The sequence below is a fragment of the Triplophysa rosa genome, unplaced genomic scaffold (genome assembly GCF_024868665.1).
Source record: "Triplophysa rosa unplaced genomic scaffold, Trosa_1v2 scaffold336_ERROPOS74982, whole genome shotgun sequence".
Classification (NCBI taxonomy): domain Eukaryota; kingdom Metazoa; phylum Chordata; class Actinopteri; order Cypriniformes; family Nemacheilidae; genus Triplophysa; species Triplophysa rosa.
In genome coordinates, this window is record NW_026634341.1 from 32206 (window position 1) to 46295 (window position 14090).

The window sequence follows — 14090 nt, forward strand, 5'->3', positions numbered from 1 at the left end:
CAGCATTGTCCTTGTTCCGTGAGTCTTGTGGTCTACCCTGTTGTGTTTTTGATTTAAGACGTTTGGTCGTGTCATTTAGTTTAGTGTTCTTGTTTTCATTTTGCCCCCGCGTGGGAAGTCTTTTATTTCAAGTTTATTCCTTAGTTCTGTTTTCCCCCATTGTGGGTGTTTTTTGTTCTGTTTTGTTAAAATAAATATTTTCTGTTAACCCCTTCACTGCCTGCCTGCGCTTGGGTTCTTCTCTGCACCACAACCCTGACACAGGACTGCGTTTAAAGTCCAACATTAGTTACGTTCATTTAGTCATTTAAGTTCTCACAAATCACCATCTTTTCTAACAGCTGTGAAAAATAAACAGCACGTCAATGTCCGCTAATGTCCGATTCGCGATGCAATGACTCATTTTGTTGAAACAACTCATTTGTCAAAAACTGAACTCGCGATACTCTGTCCAACCCTCTGTCTTAACCCATCAAATCAGTCACTAAAAACACCTCAGAACACAAGCGTGCTTAGACCATTTAACAAGAGTGGTTAGTAAGATGTAGTATTTAAAGATTATTTATGACAATGTTTAGTAGTTTACATATATAATAATTTAGTACCGAGTCACTTTTAAGTTTTGAACTAGCTAATTTAATTAAAATTTATGTGGTAAAAATAAAGAAGGCCAGTGGCAAAATTACAGATGTTTGCAAAGAGGGCAATAAAGGAGGATTGTGAAGAGTGACAGGTTATATTTGTGTGAGATCATTTCATAGCCAATGTATAACTTAATTTAAAACTACATAATATCAACTGTATAAAATAACAAATACAAACTTTCTTTGCACTTATTTTGGATTTATTGGGCTTGCAAGTGTTAAAGCGCAAATATGAAGCGGTCCATAGCCGCCTATTTTAAAAGACAGAGTGACAAATTAATAGAACGATTACTATAAAAAAGGGTGCGACCAAATTGTAAGTTGGTGCGACCAAATGAGAAAGTGGATCGCACAAGTGCGATGATTTAATGCGTTTAATTGCCCCAACAATTTCAATATATGATTAAGTTCTCAAAATGTAATTTTTATTTGCTTTTTAAGTCACAAAGTTTGTTTGATTTGTATGTAGATGCACATTTGATTTGATTGATGTGTTCCAGAGTTGTAGACTCGAGTCTCATGACTTGGACTCGACTCGAGTCACAAATTTGATTACTTGCGACTCGACAAAATCAGAGAAGACTTCGACTTGACTTGGACACCAATGACTCGTGACTTGACTTAGACTTGAACACTATGACTCGGCAAGTCTTTATATATTTTAAAACCAAACATTGAAGTTGTGATCACGGTCGGCTGTTCTCTGGAGCGAATCCCAGAGCTGGCAAACACCCTCAACCTGGCCATCCATTCGCCATCTCCCATAGCCTTGTGGCTCTTTGGTTTAGTGCTCATCCAAGCATACAATGGAAATAAAAGCAAAGAAGTTCATTTTTGCAAGTACTGGATGTATACACTGAGTACTAGTATTCATTTATTGAACTATAAAAAAAACTTTCATTTCAATCAAACCCTCAAGCACACTAAATTATGGCATGCCTTGATTTAACCATGTTTTTATAACAATAAAGGGAAAATGTTGGTTTAAATAGTTAAACAATGGCAACCACAAATTAAACATGGTGTTGTTCATCTATCCACAGCTTAACCATGGTATATGTGGTAAAACTGTGATCATGTTGTTTCATAAAAGGTAATACATCTGCAAAAAACATGGTTAATAAACGTTTACTGTAGTAAAACCATGGTCAATTTTCGTAAGGTATACCCATATTTACAACTGTAGTTCTTATCAGTCAAAACGAACTTCAAAATGATTCTATTATGAATAATATTATGAATAATATATTATGGGCTAATTGTGATAACATGAGCAGAGTTTTTCAACACAAACCCGAAAATACGGTGGATTGAGCGACATCACGGCTACAGACAGAATTACTCAATACAACACGGGCTATTAATAACGTCTCACAAAACAAAGGTTTTACATCAACTTCATGTGGATTTCATTCATGAAAAGTTCAGTTAAGTGAACATTAGCGATTGCTGAAGGCAAGACGATTGTGTGTGACGGATGAAAACATAACGAATGCTTGCTAAATTACGAATACGAAAAAAACAGAAGAAGAAAAATAATCACTTTTTATGGCTGACTTTGGTGATTTAACGTCAGCCGTAACCTGCGCTCGTCCTTCAATTTGACAACGGGTGTAATCGCAGTGAAGGGAGACACTCGACAAAACGACTTTCTGTGACGGATAAAACATGACGAATGCATGACTAAGTAAGACTGTAATAAACAGAAGAAGAAAAATCAAGTGTATGACTTACTTTGCTGATTTATCCGCTACCTGCGCTCGTCATCCAATCTCACAATGGGTGTGATCGCGGTGAGTGGCCGTGTCCATTCTCATTCCGCGCCGCGATTGGCTCCCGTCCGCAGCCTCACAATAGAGAGCGAGCGCCGCGATTGGCTCCCGTCCAATCTCAAATTCGGCTGCGAATTGCCTTGATGACGACACACTTTATTTTCATTGGCCAGAATGTTCACGTGTATATATGACATGTTCGCGTGTTTATTCTGACACACTCGGTTACGATTTTGCTCAGAACTTTGATTTTTATATCACATTTTATGTTTATTTTACTGATCTTAACGCAAAAAAGAGGTATTCCTATCATATTCACTTAATCAGTGACAAAGAAATGAATATCCCTGGTCTGCTGTAGGTTCAGCTCCCTACGGGAAGCACGAAGTGTCCGATCTGATCTGACGGCCGTCCCCCGCCTGCAAACGGCTGATCTCGCCAGTCGGTGGCAGGCTAGTATGGGTCAACTCGAACAAGCCTAATAAGAATAGCACCGGTCAAAAGTGTTTGCACACTTGAGTGAAACGTTTCTCGTTACTTAAAAAACTTCTGATCTGAAGGCGTGTGCTGAAATGTCTGCCATGAGTTTAGTAGACAAAAATGTCTGGCCAATGGCGCCATCTAGTGCCCACCTCCGAAGCAATACTTAGTCCAAAACTAACAAACAGAAAGAACACTTTCAATGAATTTAATATAAACATTAATATGGCTCAGGGGTTCAATTGGGATTTGTTCTGTAAAAACGGCAATTAATTAAATGTTGGGAGGGCAAAAATATGCAAGTTGAACCAATATTCTTGTTCGGGCTTAGTTGGGAAGACACGTTAGTCCTATTTTAAGTTAGCATAAATATCTTTAAAAAACATTAAATTAAGGGTTATTTTCAAACCCAGTCAACATTCAGAATGGCGAATGTTGGCTGAAGTAATTAAGACAAATCTAGTCCATTTGTGGACTTAAGACAGCTATATACTGTAGCCTATATTTCATGCGTAGCGCAGTAAAATGCCCATAATTCATCTGATGTTATTATAGCCGCAACTAAATATACAAAACCACGTAACGTCTTAATTAATAATTAATTTTATTTTCATAACATTTACAGCAAATCATTTTTATCAACCGGCATCCAGTGAACTTCGGAAAGCAACAATGCAACACGTGGTTATATAAATCAATTTTATTTTTATTGACGTTTCATTCAAATAATTAGCAACAACTTTAAATTGTATAGTGTTAAAATTCAGTAAAAGCATTTGTTATTGGTTTAGAATAGTGATGCTGAAATAGGCTACATATCAATAAACATGTACAAATACAACACATTAACAAGAATATTATTTTAAGAATACTACAAATATCACATTAATTAAAAATAACTTAACAGCATTTGTATTATTTAGATAATATATTATAATAGCCTACTTATAACCTTGTAATATCACAATCACATAACTTACTTTGTAAATCTGTTTGCGCATCTGTCAGTATAAATAAAATGCATTCATAACAAGAATACTTCAAATCTAAATTCAAAAATAACTCGAGTACACCACTGGACGCTGTTGTCCTGCACGCGACGCTGCGCTTCTCATCAGTAGATCCATCTGAAGTTCTGACAGCATGTGATGATGACTGGACAGCTGAAAGAACACATAAAAACTTGAATGCATCATATTAGTATTTTCTCAGACAATTTAACTGCACCTTTAAACTAAATACATAAACTTCTCTTTTTCTGAGTAGAATTTAAACATCAATAGACGACAATTATTGTAAGAAATGGAATTTTCACTTATACCAGCCAGTAGGGGGAAGTGGTGAGGTATTTTATTACAGCTTTAAACAGTCCGGGGTCGCACCAGTTTAAAACAAGCACATTTCTTAACCCTTATACATTTGCGTGTTAAATTTTGTTGCGCAGTCAAAACTGTTTACTATACTGTATAATAACAATCGTTTAAATAATCTTAAATGCGAAGCAAATCAAAATACATAACAATGTAAAGTAGGCCTATACTTTTTCACAATGGCTTCCTAAAGACATTTATGACTGAAATAATACATTATGGATATCAAAGCTCTTTTTTTTTAGCTTGAATGTGGTAGATGTTTACGTTTTTTATTTCAGGCCTTTTAAAAGACAGGACATGGCATGACAGGACATGAGGGTGAGACAAATGATAGGTGGAAGAAAGATTGAAGAAGATATGACAAGTCATATTCAAGCTTTGGTCATCTACACAGAAGCACTGCGCTACTTGTTGACGTCTTTCACTGCTTACTTTAAATCATAATGAGAATAGATCCAGTGAACCGTCCTGCAAATATGTAGTAGCAGGTGTCTGTAAAATAAAACAATTCAACTTAGTGTCCCGTCTATTGTATATAAGACGCACAATACTTTAAAACGATATAAGAATACTCCCATTGATCTATAGCTGTCCGTGTAAAATGTAACATAGTACAGTTATATTTGGTGCTCAAAGCTTTGTTTCGAGAGTTTCAAGTTATCAGACATCACATTACTGCTTCACGACTTAAATTCTACGTCCTTGAATATGAATTCCACATAACAGCATGGATCAATTATATTTCATTGTCACTTAGCCCAACTTATTTCTTAACAACAGCTAGGTTTTGTTAATTGAAGTGTCGTTTTTAATCACAATGTATTATGCCATACTTCGCTGTTACGCCCATAAGTTTAATTGTAACAATATAACATACCTGCACCGTGTTGATGTGTATCAGCATGTGTTAGCATTCTTGGAGCTGCAAACACTATTGAATCTGTCACGATTTACTAGGGAAGAACACAATTGCAGGCAGCGGGAGTACAGGAGGAACAAAAATACTTTTATTTTTAAACACAAAACAAAGATCCGCGATGGGGTAACAACAGGAACAAGAAAAAAATATACAAGCACAGAACGAAGACTAACTAAACACTAGACTGACAAACACTTGACATGAAGTAAACTAAACTGAACACTTACTAAGACCGATGAAACAGCAACAACAGGAACAGGCAATAACAGCAAGCATTGGAGGCATACAAGAACAGAGGTACACTGAACGCACAGCCAAAAAGCACAACGAACGAGCACAAGACAATAGACACGAGGGCTTTTTAAAGGGGAACAAACAAAGGCAGATAACGAGGGGCAGGTGAGGAACATAAGACACGGCAGGGAAGCAATACGGGAAACGAGAGGGGCGGGGCCAATGACGAGACACGAGAAAGCACATGGAATGTCAAAAGATAAACACCCCATGACTTTCTCACACTAAACACAAGGGATCTGTCACGATCCTGCCACAAGACTAGAAAATCCTGAACAAGAAGGCAGGACCATGATAGAGCCCCCCCCTTAATGAACACCCCCAGGTGTTCACCAAGGGGCCGACTAACAAGACAAGACAGACTGGGACAGTGACAAGAACAGACAAAACATGGAAAACAAAATCAGGGGCAGACAAGCAAGGATAACATTAGGATTGGGGTGGCATACTAAAAATAACTCAACTCAACTTTATTTATATAGCGCTTTTTACAATTTTCATTGTTACAAAGCAGCTGTACATAAGACATATTGACTATATGCAAAACAATTAAAGTTATACCTGCAAAAACAAGAAAAAGGTGAAAACAAAGACAGACAGACAGACATACCCACATACAAACACTCCACACACACAATATGCACATGTACTAACACACATACACACAGACAGGGGCGCAACTGCACATTTTCTGAGGGGTATGCGAGATCAGTATTGGCGCCCCCATCGGCCACCCCAATATAGAAAACACACAACAAATAAAAAATCTGCAGACATGTTGTATATTACCTTTGGAGTCATTCTATTTTACATCATGTGAAGGTGACAATCAGATTTGCATCTATAACAGAAGCATAAAGGTTTCCTTTTACAGAAACACTTTTCCAACTGCTTCACAATGTAACAGATACACAATTCTGAAAAGATAAATAACAATCTGAAAAATAACGAAACAAAGGAGCAAAAAGTAGTAAAAGTACATAAAGCTTGACATACACAATAAATTAGGGCAGAAACTAACGATTATTTTAATTGGACGATTGTTTTTTTGATTAATCGGGCTAAACAGTTTTTAAATTGATCTTTTGCTTATAATAACCAAATAAGGGGCTGTGTCCACCGAGCATTTACGCGGCTGAAAACGGCAGGAGCTCGGCTGAAAACGCCCGCTGCAGGCGCAGCGTTCTGCCCAAAGTTGAGCATTTTTCAACTCAGGGCGATCGGTCGAACGCCGGCGCTGAGCGTGAAAAAAACGCATCGCACCAGCGCAGAGCGCGGAAAAAAACTGTCAGCTATGGCTTTTTTTTAAAAGCGCGGCGTTTCCATAGGAAACAATTGAAAAAACGCCGGCCGCAGGCGTAAACGCCTCGGTGGACACAGCCTCTAAGACTTCAAATAAGGCTATTTATTGTATTCTTTGAAAAGTGAGTTTCACTTATGTAGTCTAGAATTTTGACATTTAAAACCTTTAACAAAAAAACTTGTCAAGTTTTAAATAATAAAACTTCTTTAAATATCCCAAATATAAGTAACAATCGAGTTGTAGCCCACTCAGATGCAGAGAGTGCAGACACACTCTGTCAGTTTAAATCTAGACTAAAGACGCATCTTTTTAATCTTGCATACACTACACTTCCATAATATAAATCTTGAGGGGTTTAGGCTGCATTAGTTAGATCAACCGGAACCAAAAACACAACTGATGTACTTGTTGCATCAAAGAGTCAGAACAGTACTCTACTCTCAGCCAGTCTTGTCTCATTGTTCCAAGGTTACCACAGCGAGCAGGATGCAGTTCATGGCCTGACCTGATGGTAGAGCGGAGAATGGGAAGCGGGGACCTGACAAGAGCTGAGATGATAGAGCTGGATAAAGAAGGACGCGGTCATCTGACACTGTCTTCACCACAAAATTTCAAATGCTATTAGATTATTAATGATAATCTTAAACTATAATTTATTTTATTAGTTAAGTTTATTTATTTTATTTAGCCTTGTTGTGCAAGTCTCTGGAGCTTGTGCAGAGGCAGCAGCTTTTGCCAGAGGGGAACTGGAATCCCCTGGTTGGGCCTGGGTTCTCCTGAGGTTTTTTTTCTCGATTAGAGTTTTGGGTTCCTCGCCACCGTTTGCATACTGTTTTGCACTATCTGCCTGGCCGGGGGGCTGCTTTAGAATTTTAAAGTTTTACTTAATTAATATTGCATATAGGAATTTATAGTCTGTTATATTTGACCTGTGCTTCTCTCTCCTTTATCTTAAATGTGTGCTCTCACTGGCTGGCGTGTGTGTACGTGTACGTGTGTGTGTGTGTGTGTGTCGTGTCTTTGTGTGTGCGCGTACTTGTCTGTGTACAGTGTGTGTGTGGCGTGCGCGTCCATGTGTGTGTGTGCTGTGTGCAGGGGCGCAAAAATGGGGTATGCAGTATATGCGGTGCATAGGGGCGCCCGCACAAGTGGGGGCGCCATTGTGCCAAAATATTATTTAACATTTTTTTAAATAAAACGTTATAAAAAATATAACGAAAAAGTCATTATCTAAAACGTTTTAGTTTCACTTTTGTCTAGCATTTTAAAGAGTTCAATAAATATATAATTTATTTAATCAAGTTATTATGTCAACCAATCACTCTTTCACAGTCAAATGACCAAATGGATCGAGCAAAGAAACTTCCCAAAGCGCAGAACAGAACATGAAAATGAAAAGTAAATTGACAAGTAAAAAACAAGTTATTTAACGTTGCCTGAGAGGTAGTTCATATTATAATACAATATCAGGTCACCTCTAGGCCTACATCTTTGGCGCTTATAAAATAAATCTATGTTTGTGAAGGAGCTTTATAATTACATTCGGGAGAGTCTGAGACGGTTGTTAAAGCTGTTAAGTCTCCCACTATCACGCATTATCGGGTTCTTCATTAATCGTCGGACGCGTTTTCCCCATATGACGACGCGAGCTGTGCAGTTTGAACGTCAGGTCCGTGTCCTTCACATAACACGAGCAGTTGCGTCTTCTGCAAACAGCGCGCAGCACAGAGCACCGGAGATATTGCGTGTGGACACTGAAACAGCGCAATGATTGACAGGATGACAGAGACAAGAGCGCAAAAGAACGTTAGTTAATAAAAAATAATTTGAGCTTTCAATGTAAGTGAGTTTGTCTTTGTTTTACTTTAATGATGTTTTCATAAAATGTGAACCACTAACAAAGGGGAAAATCCAAAAGATTTTTTATTTATTTGCCTTATAATATCTGTTATCCATCTTATTTCGTTTTTTCAATAATATTTGAATTATAAATGCACAGTAAAGGTATGTTTAACATAGGCAAATTTTATTGTTGTGTTTTTATTAAATATTAATGAACCACAAACTAAGCATTCGTTATAGGCCTAAGTGGGAAAAGAACAAAAAAATACAACGCGTGTAGGCCTATATCATGTGATACGTCTTATTCGTCTTATTCTGATAATAATAAATAATGTTAATAATACTTTTTGTTGAAGGAAAGGGAATAATCTATATATAACTTTAAAGATCAAAATAAGTTTATTTCCTCATCAGCACATCTCTAATGGGCTACAACTCGATTGTTACTTATATTTGGGATATTTAAAGAAGTTTTATTATTTAAAACTTGACAAGTTTTTTTGTTAAAGGTTTTAAATGTCAAAATTCTAGACTACATAAGTGAAACTCACTTTTCAAAGAATACAATAAATAGCCTTATTTGAAGTCTTAGAGGCTGTGTCCACCGAGGCGTTTACGCCTGCGGCCGGCGTTTTTTCAATTGTTTCCTATGGAAACGCCGCGCTTTTAAAAAAAAGCCATAGCTGACAGTTTTTTTCCGCGCTCTGCGCTGGTGCGATGCGTTTTTTTCACGCTCAGCGCCGGCGTTCGACCGATCGCCCTGAGTTGAAAAATGCTCAACTTTGGGCAGAACGCTGCGCCTGCAGCGGGCGTTTTCAGCCGAGCTCCTGCCGTTTTCAGCCGCGTAAATGCTCGGTGGACACAGCCCCTTATTTGGTTATTATAAGCAAAAGATCAATTTAAAAACTGTTTAGCCCGATTAATCAAAAAAACAATCGTCCAATTAAAATAATCGTTAGTTTCTGCCCTAATTTATTGTGTATGTCAAGCTTTATGTACTTTTACTACTTTTTGCTCCTTTGTTTCGTTATTTTTCAGATTGTTATTTATCTTTTCAGAATTGTGTATCTGTTACATTGTGAAGCAGTTGGAAAAGTGTTTCTGTAAAAGGAAACCTTTATGCTTCTGTTATAGATGCAAATCTGATTGTCACCTTCACATGATGTAAAATAGAATGACTCCAAAGGTAATATACAACATGTCTGCAGATTTTTTATTTGTTGTGTGTTTTCTATATTGGGGTGGCCGATGGGGGCGCCAATACTGATCTCGCATACCCCTCAGAAAATGTGCAGTTGCGCCCCTGTCTGTGTGTATGTGTGTTAGTACATGTGCATATTGTGTGTGTGGAGTGTTTGTATGTGGGTATGTCTGTCTGTCTGTCTTTGTTTTCACCTTTTTCTTGTTTTTGCAGGTATAACTTTAATTGTTTTGCATATAGTCAATATGTCTTATGTACAGCTGCTTTGTAACAATGAAAATTGTAAAAAGCGCTATATAAATAAAGTTGAGTTGAGTTATTTTTAGTATGCCACCCCAATCCTAATGTTATCCTTGCTTGTCTGCCCCTGATTTTGTTTTCCATGTTTTGTCTGTTCTTGTCACTGTCCCAGTCTGTCTTGTCTTGTTAGTCGGCCCCTTGGTGAACACCTGGGGGTGTTCATTAAGGGGGGGGCTCTATCATGGTCCTGCCTTCTTGTTCAGGATTTTCTAGTCTTGTGGCAGGATCGTGACAGATCCCTTGTGTTTAGTGTGAGAAAGTCATGGGGTGTTTATCTTTTGACATTCCATGTGCTTTCTCGTGTCTCGTCATTGGCCCCGCCCCTCTCGTTTCCCGTATTGCTTCCCTGCCGTGTCTTATGTTCCTCACCTGCCCCTCGTTATCTGCCTTTGTTTGTTCCCCTTTAAAAAGCCCTCGTGTCTATTGTCTTGTGCTCGTTCGTTGTGCTTTTTGGCTGTGCGTTCAGTGTACCTCTGTTCTTGTATGCCTCCAATGCTTGCTGTTATTGCCTGTTCCTGTTGTTGCTGTTTCATCGGTCTTAGTAAGTGTTCAGTTTAGTTTACTTCATGTCAAGTGTTTGTCAGTCTAGTGTTTAGTTAGTCTTCGTTCTGTGCTTGTATATTTTTTTCTTGTTCCTGTTGTTACCCCATCGCGGATCTTTGTTTTGTGTTTAAAAATAAAAGTATTTTTGTTCCTCCTGTACTCCCGCTGCCTGCAATTGTGTTCTTCCCTAGTAAATCGTGACAGATTCAATAGTGTTTGCAGCTCCAAGAATGCTAACACATGCTGATACACATCAACACGGTGCAGGTATGTTATATTGTTACAATTAAACTTATGGGCGTAACAGCGAAGTATGGCATAATACATTGTGATTAAAAACGACACTTCAATTAACAAAACCTAGCTGTTGTTAAGAAATAAGTTGGGCTAAGTGACAATGAAATATAATTGATCCATGCTGTTATGTGGAATTCATATTCAAGGACGTAGAATTTAAGTCGTGAAGCAGTAATGTGATGTCTGATAACTTGAAACTCTCGAAACAAAGCTTTGAGCACCAAATATAACTGTACTATGTTACATTTTACACGGACAGCTATAGATCAATGGGAGTATTCTTATATCGTTTTAAAGTATTGTGCGTCTTATATACANTAACATAGGCAAATTTTATTGTTGTGTTTTTATTAAATATTAATGAACCACAAACTAAGCATTCGTTATAGGCCTAAGTGGGAAAAGAACAAAAAAATACAACGCGTGTAGGCCTATATCATGTGATACGTCTTATTCGTCTTATTCTGATAATAATAATAATGTTAATAATACTTTTTGTTGAAGGAAAGGGAATAATCTATATAAACTTTAAAGATCAAAATAAGTTTATTTCCTCATCAGCACATCTCTAATGGGCATTGACAGCATATGACGTAGTTTAGATATATTCTTAAGATGGAAAAACGCAATTTTACAGGTGTTGGCGACGTGGCTCTCAAATGACAGATTACTATCGAATAGAACGCCAAGATTCTTTGCTGACGACGAGGGTTTTATGGAACATCCGTCAATAGTTAAACAGTATTCTTGGTTGTTACTTATAGCAGTTTTCGGTCCAATAAGTAACACTTCCGTTTTGTCCGAGTTCAGTAATAAAAAGTTGTTACTCATCCAGTTTTTTATATCGACTATGCATTCCATTATTCGATGGAACTGCTGTGTTTCATGAGGCTTCGAGGAAATATAAAGTTGAGTATCATCAGCATAACAGTGAAAGCTAACTCCGTGTCGCTTTATTATATCTCCTAGAGGTAGCATGTATAATGCGAAGAGCAGAGGCCCTAAGACTGAGCCCTGTGGTACACTGTACTGGACTACAAATTGAAAACGGTCGGATAAATAAGATTTAAAACATTTCAAAGCTATTCCCTTAATGCCGATGTCATTTTCGAGTCTATGTAGGAGTGTGCTGTGGTCAATGGTATCGAATGCAGCACTAAGGTCTAGCAGCACCAATAACGAGATACAACCTTGGTCAGACGCCAATAGCAGATCATTTGTAACAATTTATTGTCTGGAAATAATGATTTATCTGGACTTGCAAGACTAAATTAGGGTCCTGACATAACATTATCATCTAACCCAGTGGTTTTCAAACCCTGGGTCGCGACCCACCTCAGGTGGGTCGCGCAAATTAAAAAATGGGTCGCCAGGATGATTTAAGAAAAATGTTAGTAAAATAATTAATTCAATTTTATTATACAATAATAACAATAACAAGAATTTTGAACAGAAACACACTAAAAAATTATTTGAATACACGCAAAATAAGTCCATAAATCCATCACTGTGTCACCTGACCCACATAAATTGTACGCAGTGTCGTTGACGCAGCCATTTTTCTTTCTCCCTGTGAGATGATGCAAAGGCTTCAGTACCGTGACACCCGTCTTTATGGTGAACATGAGCAAGCCAAAGCCAAAAAATACCATTTACGATTTTTTCACAAGAAAAAGAGGGCCTGGGAGCGAGACCTCTTCAAATGAAGGAGCTGAAAATGCCATCAGCCGTCCATCCTTGCCTCCAGAAGCGGAGGTCAGCACGAAAGACCGCGAAGGCGATGCACAGGAACAACATGGCAGTTATGTCCCAGCAAAGAAAAAGCAGAAATCCACAGCAAGGCCATTTAAAGATGACTTCTTAAAGTTTGGGTTTGTCAACTGTTCTGACGCATACCATGCTGCCATACCAATGTGTGTAATATGCAGGGAAAAGTTGGCAAATGAAAGTTTGAAGCCAGCGAAGCTGGAAAGACATTTAAATACGCACCATGCCGACCTGGAGGACAAACCATTGGCTTTTTTTCAGAGGAAGGCTCAAGAAATTCAGTCATCAGCTCAGGTACTCAGCAGAAGCATAACACACAATCACAAATTGCACCTGGCATCGTATAAAGTTTCATATCGTATTGCCAAAGAAAAAGCGCCACACACAATTGCAGAGAGATTAATACTGCCTGCTGCACTAGACATAGTTAATACAGTTCTGGATGAAAAGGCATCTGAAAACCTAAAACTAATTCCTCTTAGTGACAATCCGTCGCCGCGGCAGGGGCGTTCAATACTTAGTGGACTGGAAAGGTTATGGTGCAGAGGAGAGGTCGTGGGTTCCCTCGTGTGATGTGCTGGACCGGTCTCTGATCGTGGAGTTCCACCGGAAACGAGGTGAGCCTTCCCCGTAGCGCCGTGAGGCGCTGTTGGGGGAGGGGGTACTGTCACGGTCTGGTTTAGCTCGGTGTGTTTTCTTGGCACGGAGTTTGTTTTGGTCTGTGTCGAGCACGTGGTACCGCTATCTATGAGCGGATCGCGTGCTCGGTGTCCGCGTCACTGTTTCCTCCTCCCTGTGTCGGTAGACTTTCATGCACTGGTGATTTTCCACTACACACATGCACTCCTGCATTTACTTACCATGATTAGCGCCCTTGTTCCCGTAATTGCCCCGCACCTGACACTATTTCCTCTCATTATTTTTCCCTTTATCTTTCCCTAGTGTCTCTTGTTCGTTGTCTGACCGTTGCTCGTGTTTAGCCAGTGCAGACTGACCCAGACGTTGCTGCGACACATCTGAAGAAGCCTTTTGTCTTAGTTTTTGCCTTGTCTTAGTTCCTGTCAAGTCCTGTCTCGTTACTGTCTTCTAGTCGCCTGTTCTCCTGTTTCCTCTCTTATCTCTGGCAGTTCCCTTGGTCGTTCCTCCTGTCATCCTCTGTCTGTGGCCAGCTCTTCTCCAGAGGATCGGAGAGCTTCATCCTCGCCGGAGTCTTCTCCCGGAATCCCCGCACAGCACCAGGATGGAGTGAGGAATCCCGGCACGTAAGACTCCATCTCCTCGCTGGGTTCCTAGCCTTCGTCCTCGCTGTGGTGTGCCGTCACCTCAGGTTCACCTCTCACCACTGCGAGCTGGTA

The 14090-nt window shown here is 39.0% G+C and overlaps 2 protein-coding genes across 2 annotated transcripts in view; both read right to left on the reverse strand.

The window, feature by feature from the left end:
- Positions 1-12620, reverse strand: part of LOC130550451 (uncharacterized) — a 17637-nt gene extending 5017 nt beyond the window's left edge. The window contains exon 1 of the mRNA XM_057327929.1: positions 12485-12620. Coding sequence (XP_057183912.1) covers positions 12485-12620 — 136 coding nt within the window. The remainder of the gene's footprint in view (positions 1-12484) is intronic.
- The window catches only part of plp1a (proteolipid protein 1a), a 32438-nt gene continuing 22061 nt past the window's right edge, over positions 3714-14090 (reverse strand). The window contains exon 8 of the mRNA XM_057327932.1: positions 3714-4059. The gene's annotated coding sequence lies outside the window, so the exon portion shown is untranslated. The remainder of the gene's footprint in view (positions 4060-14090) is intronic.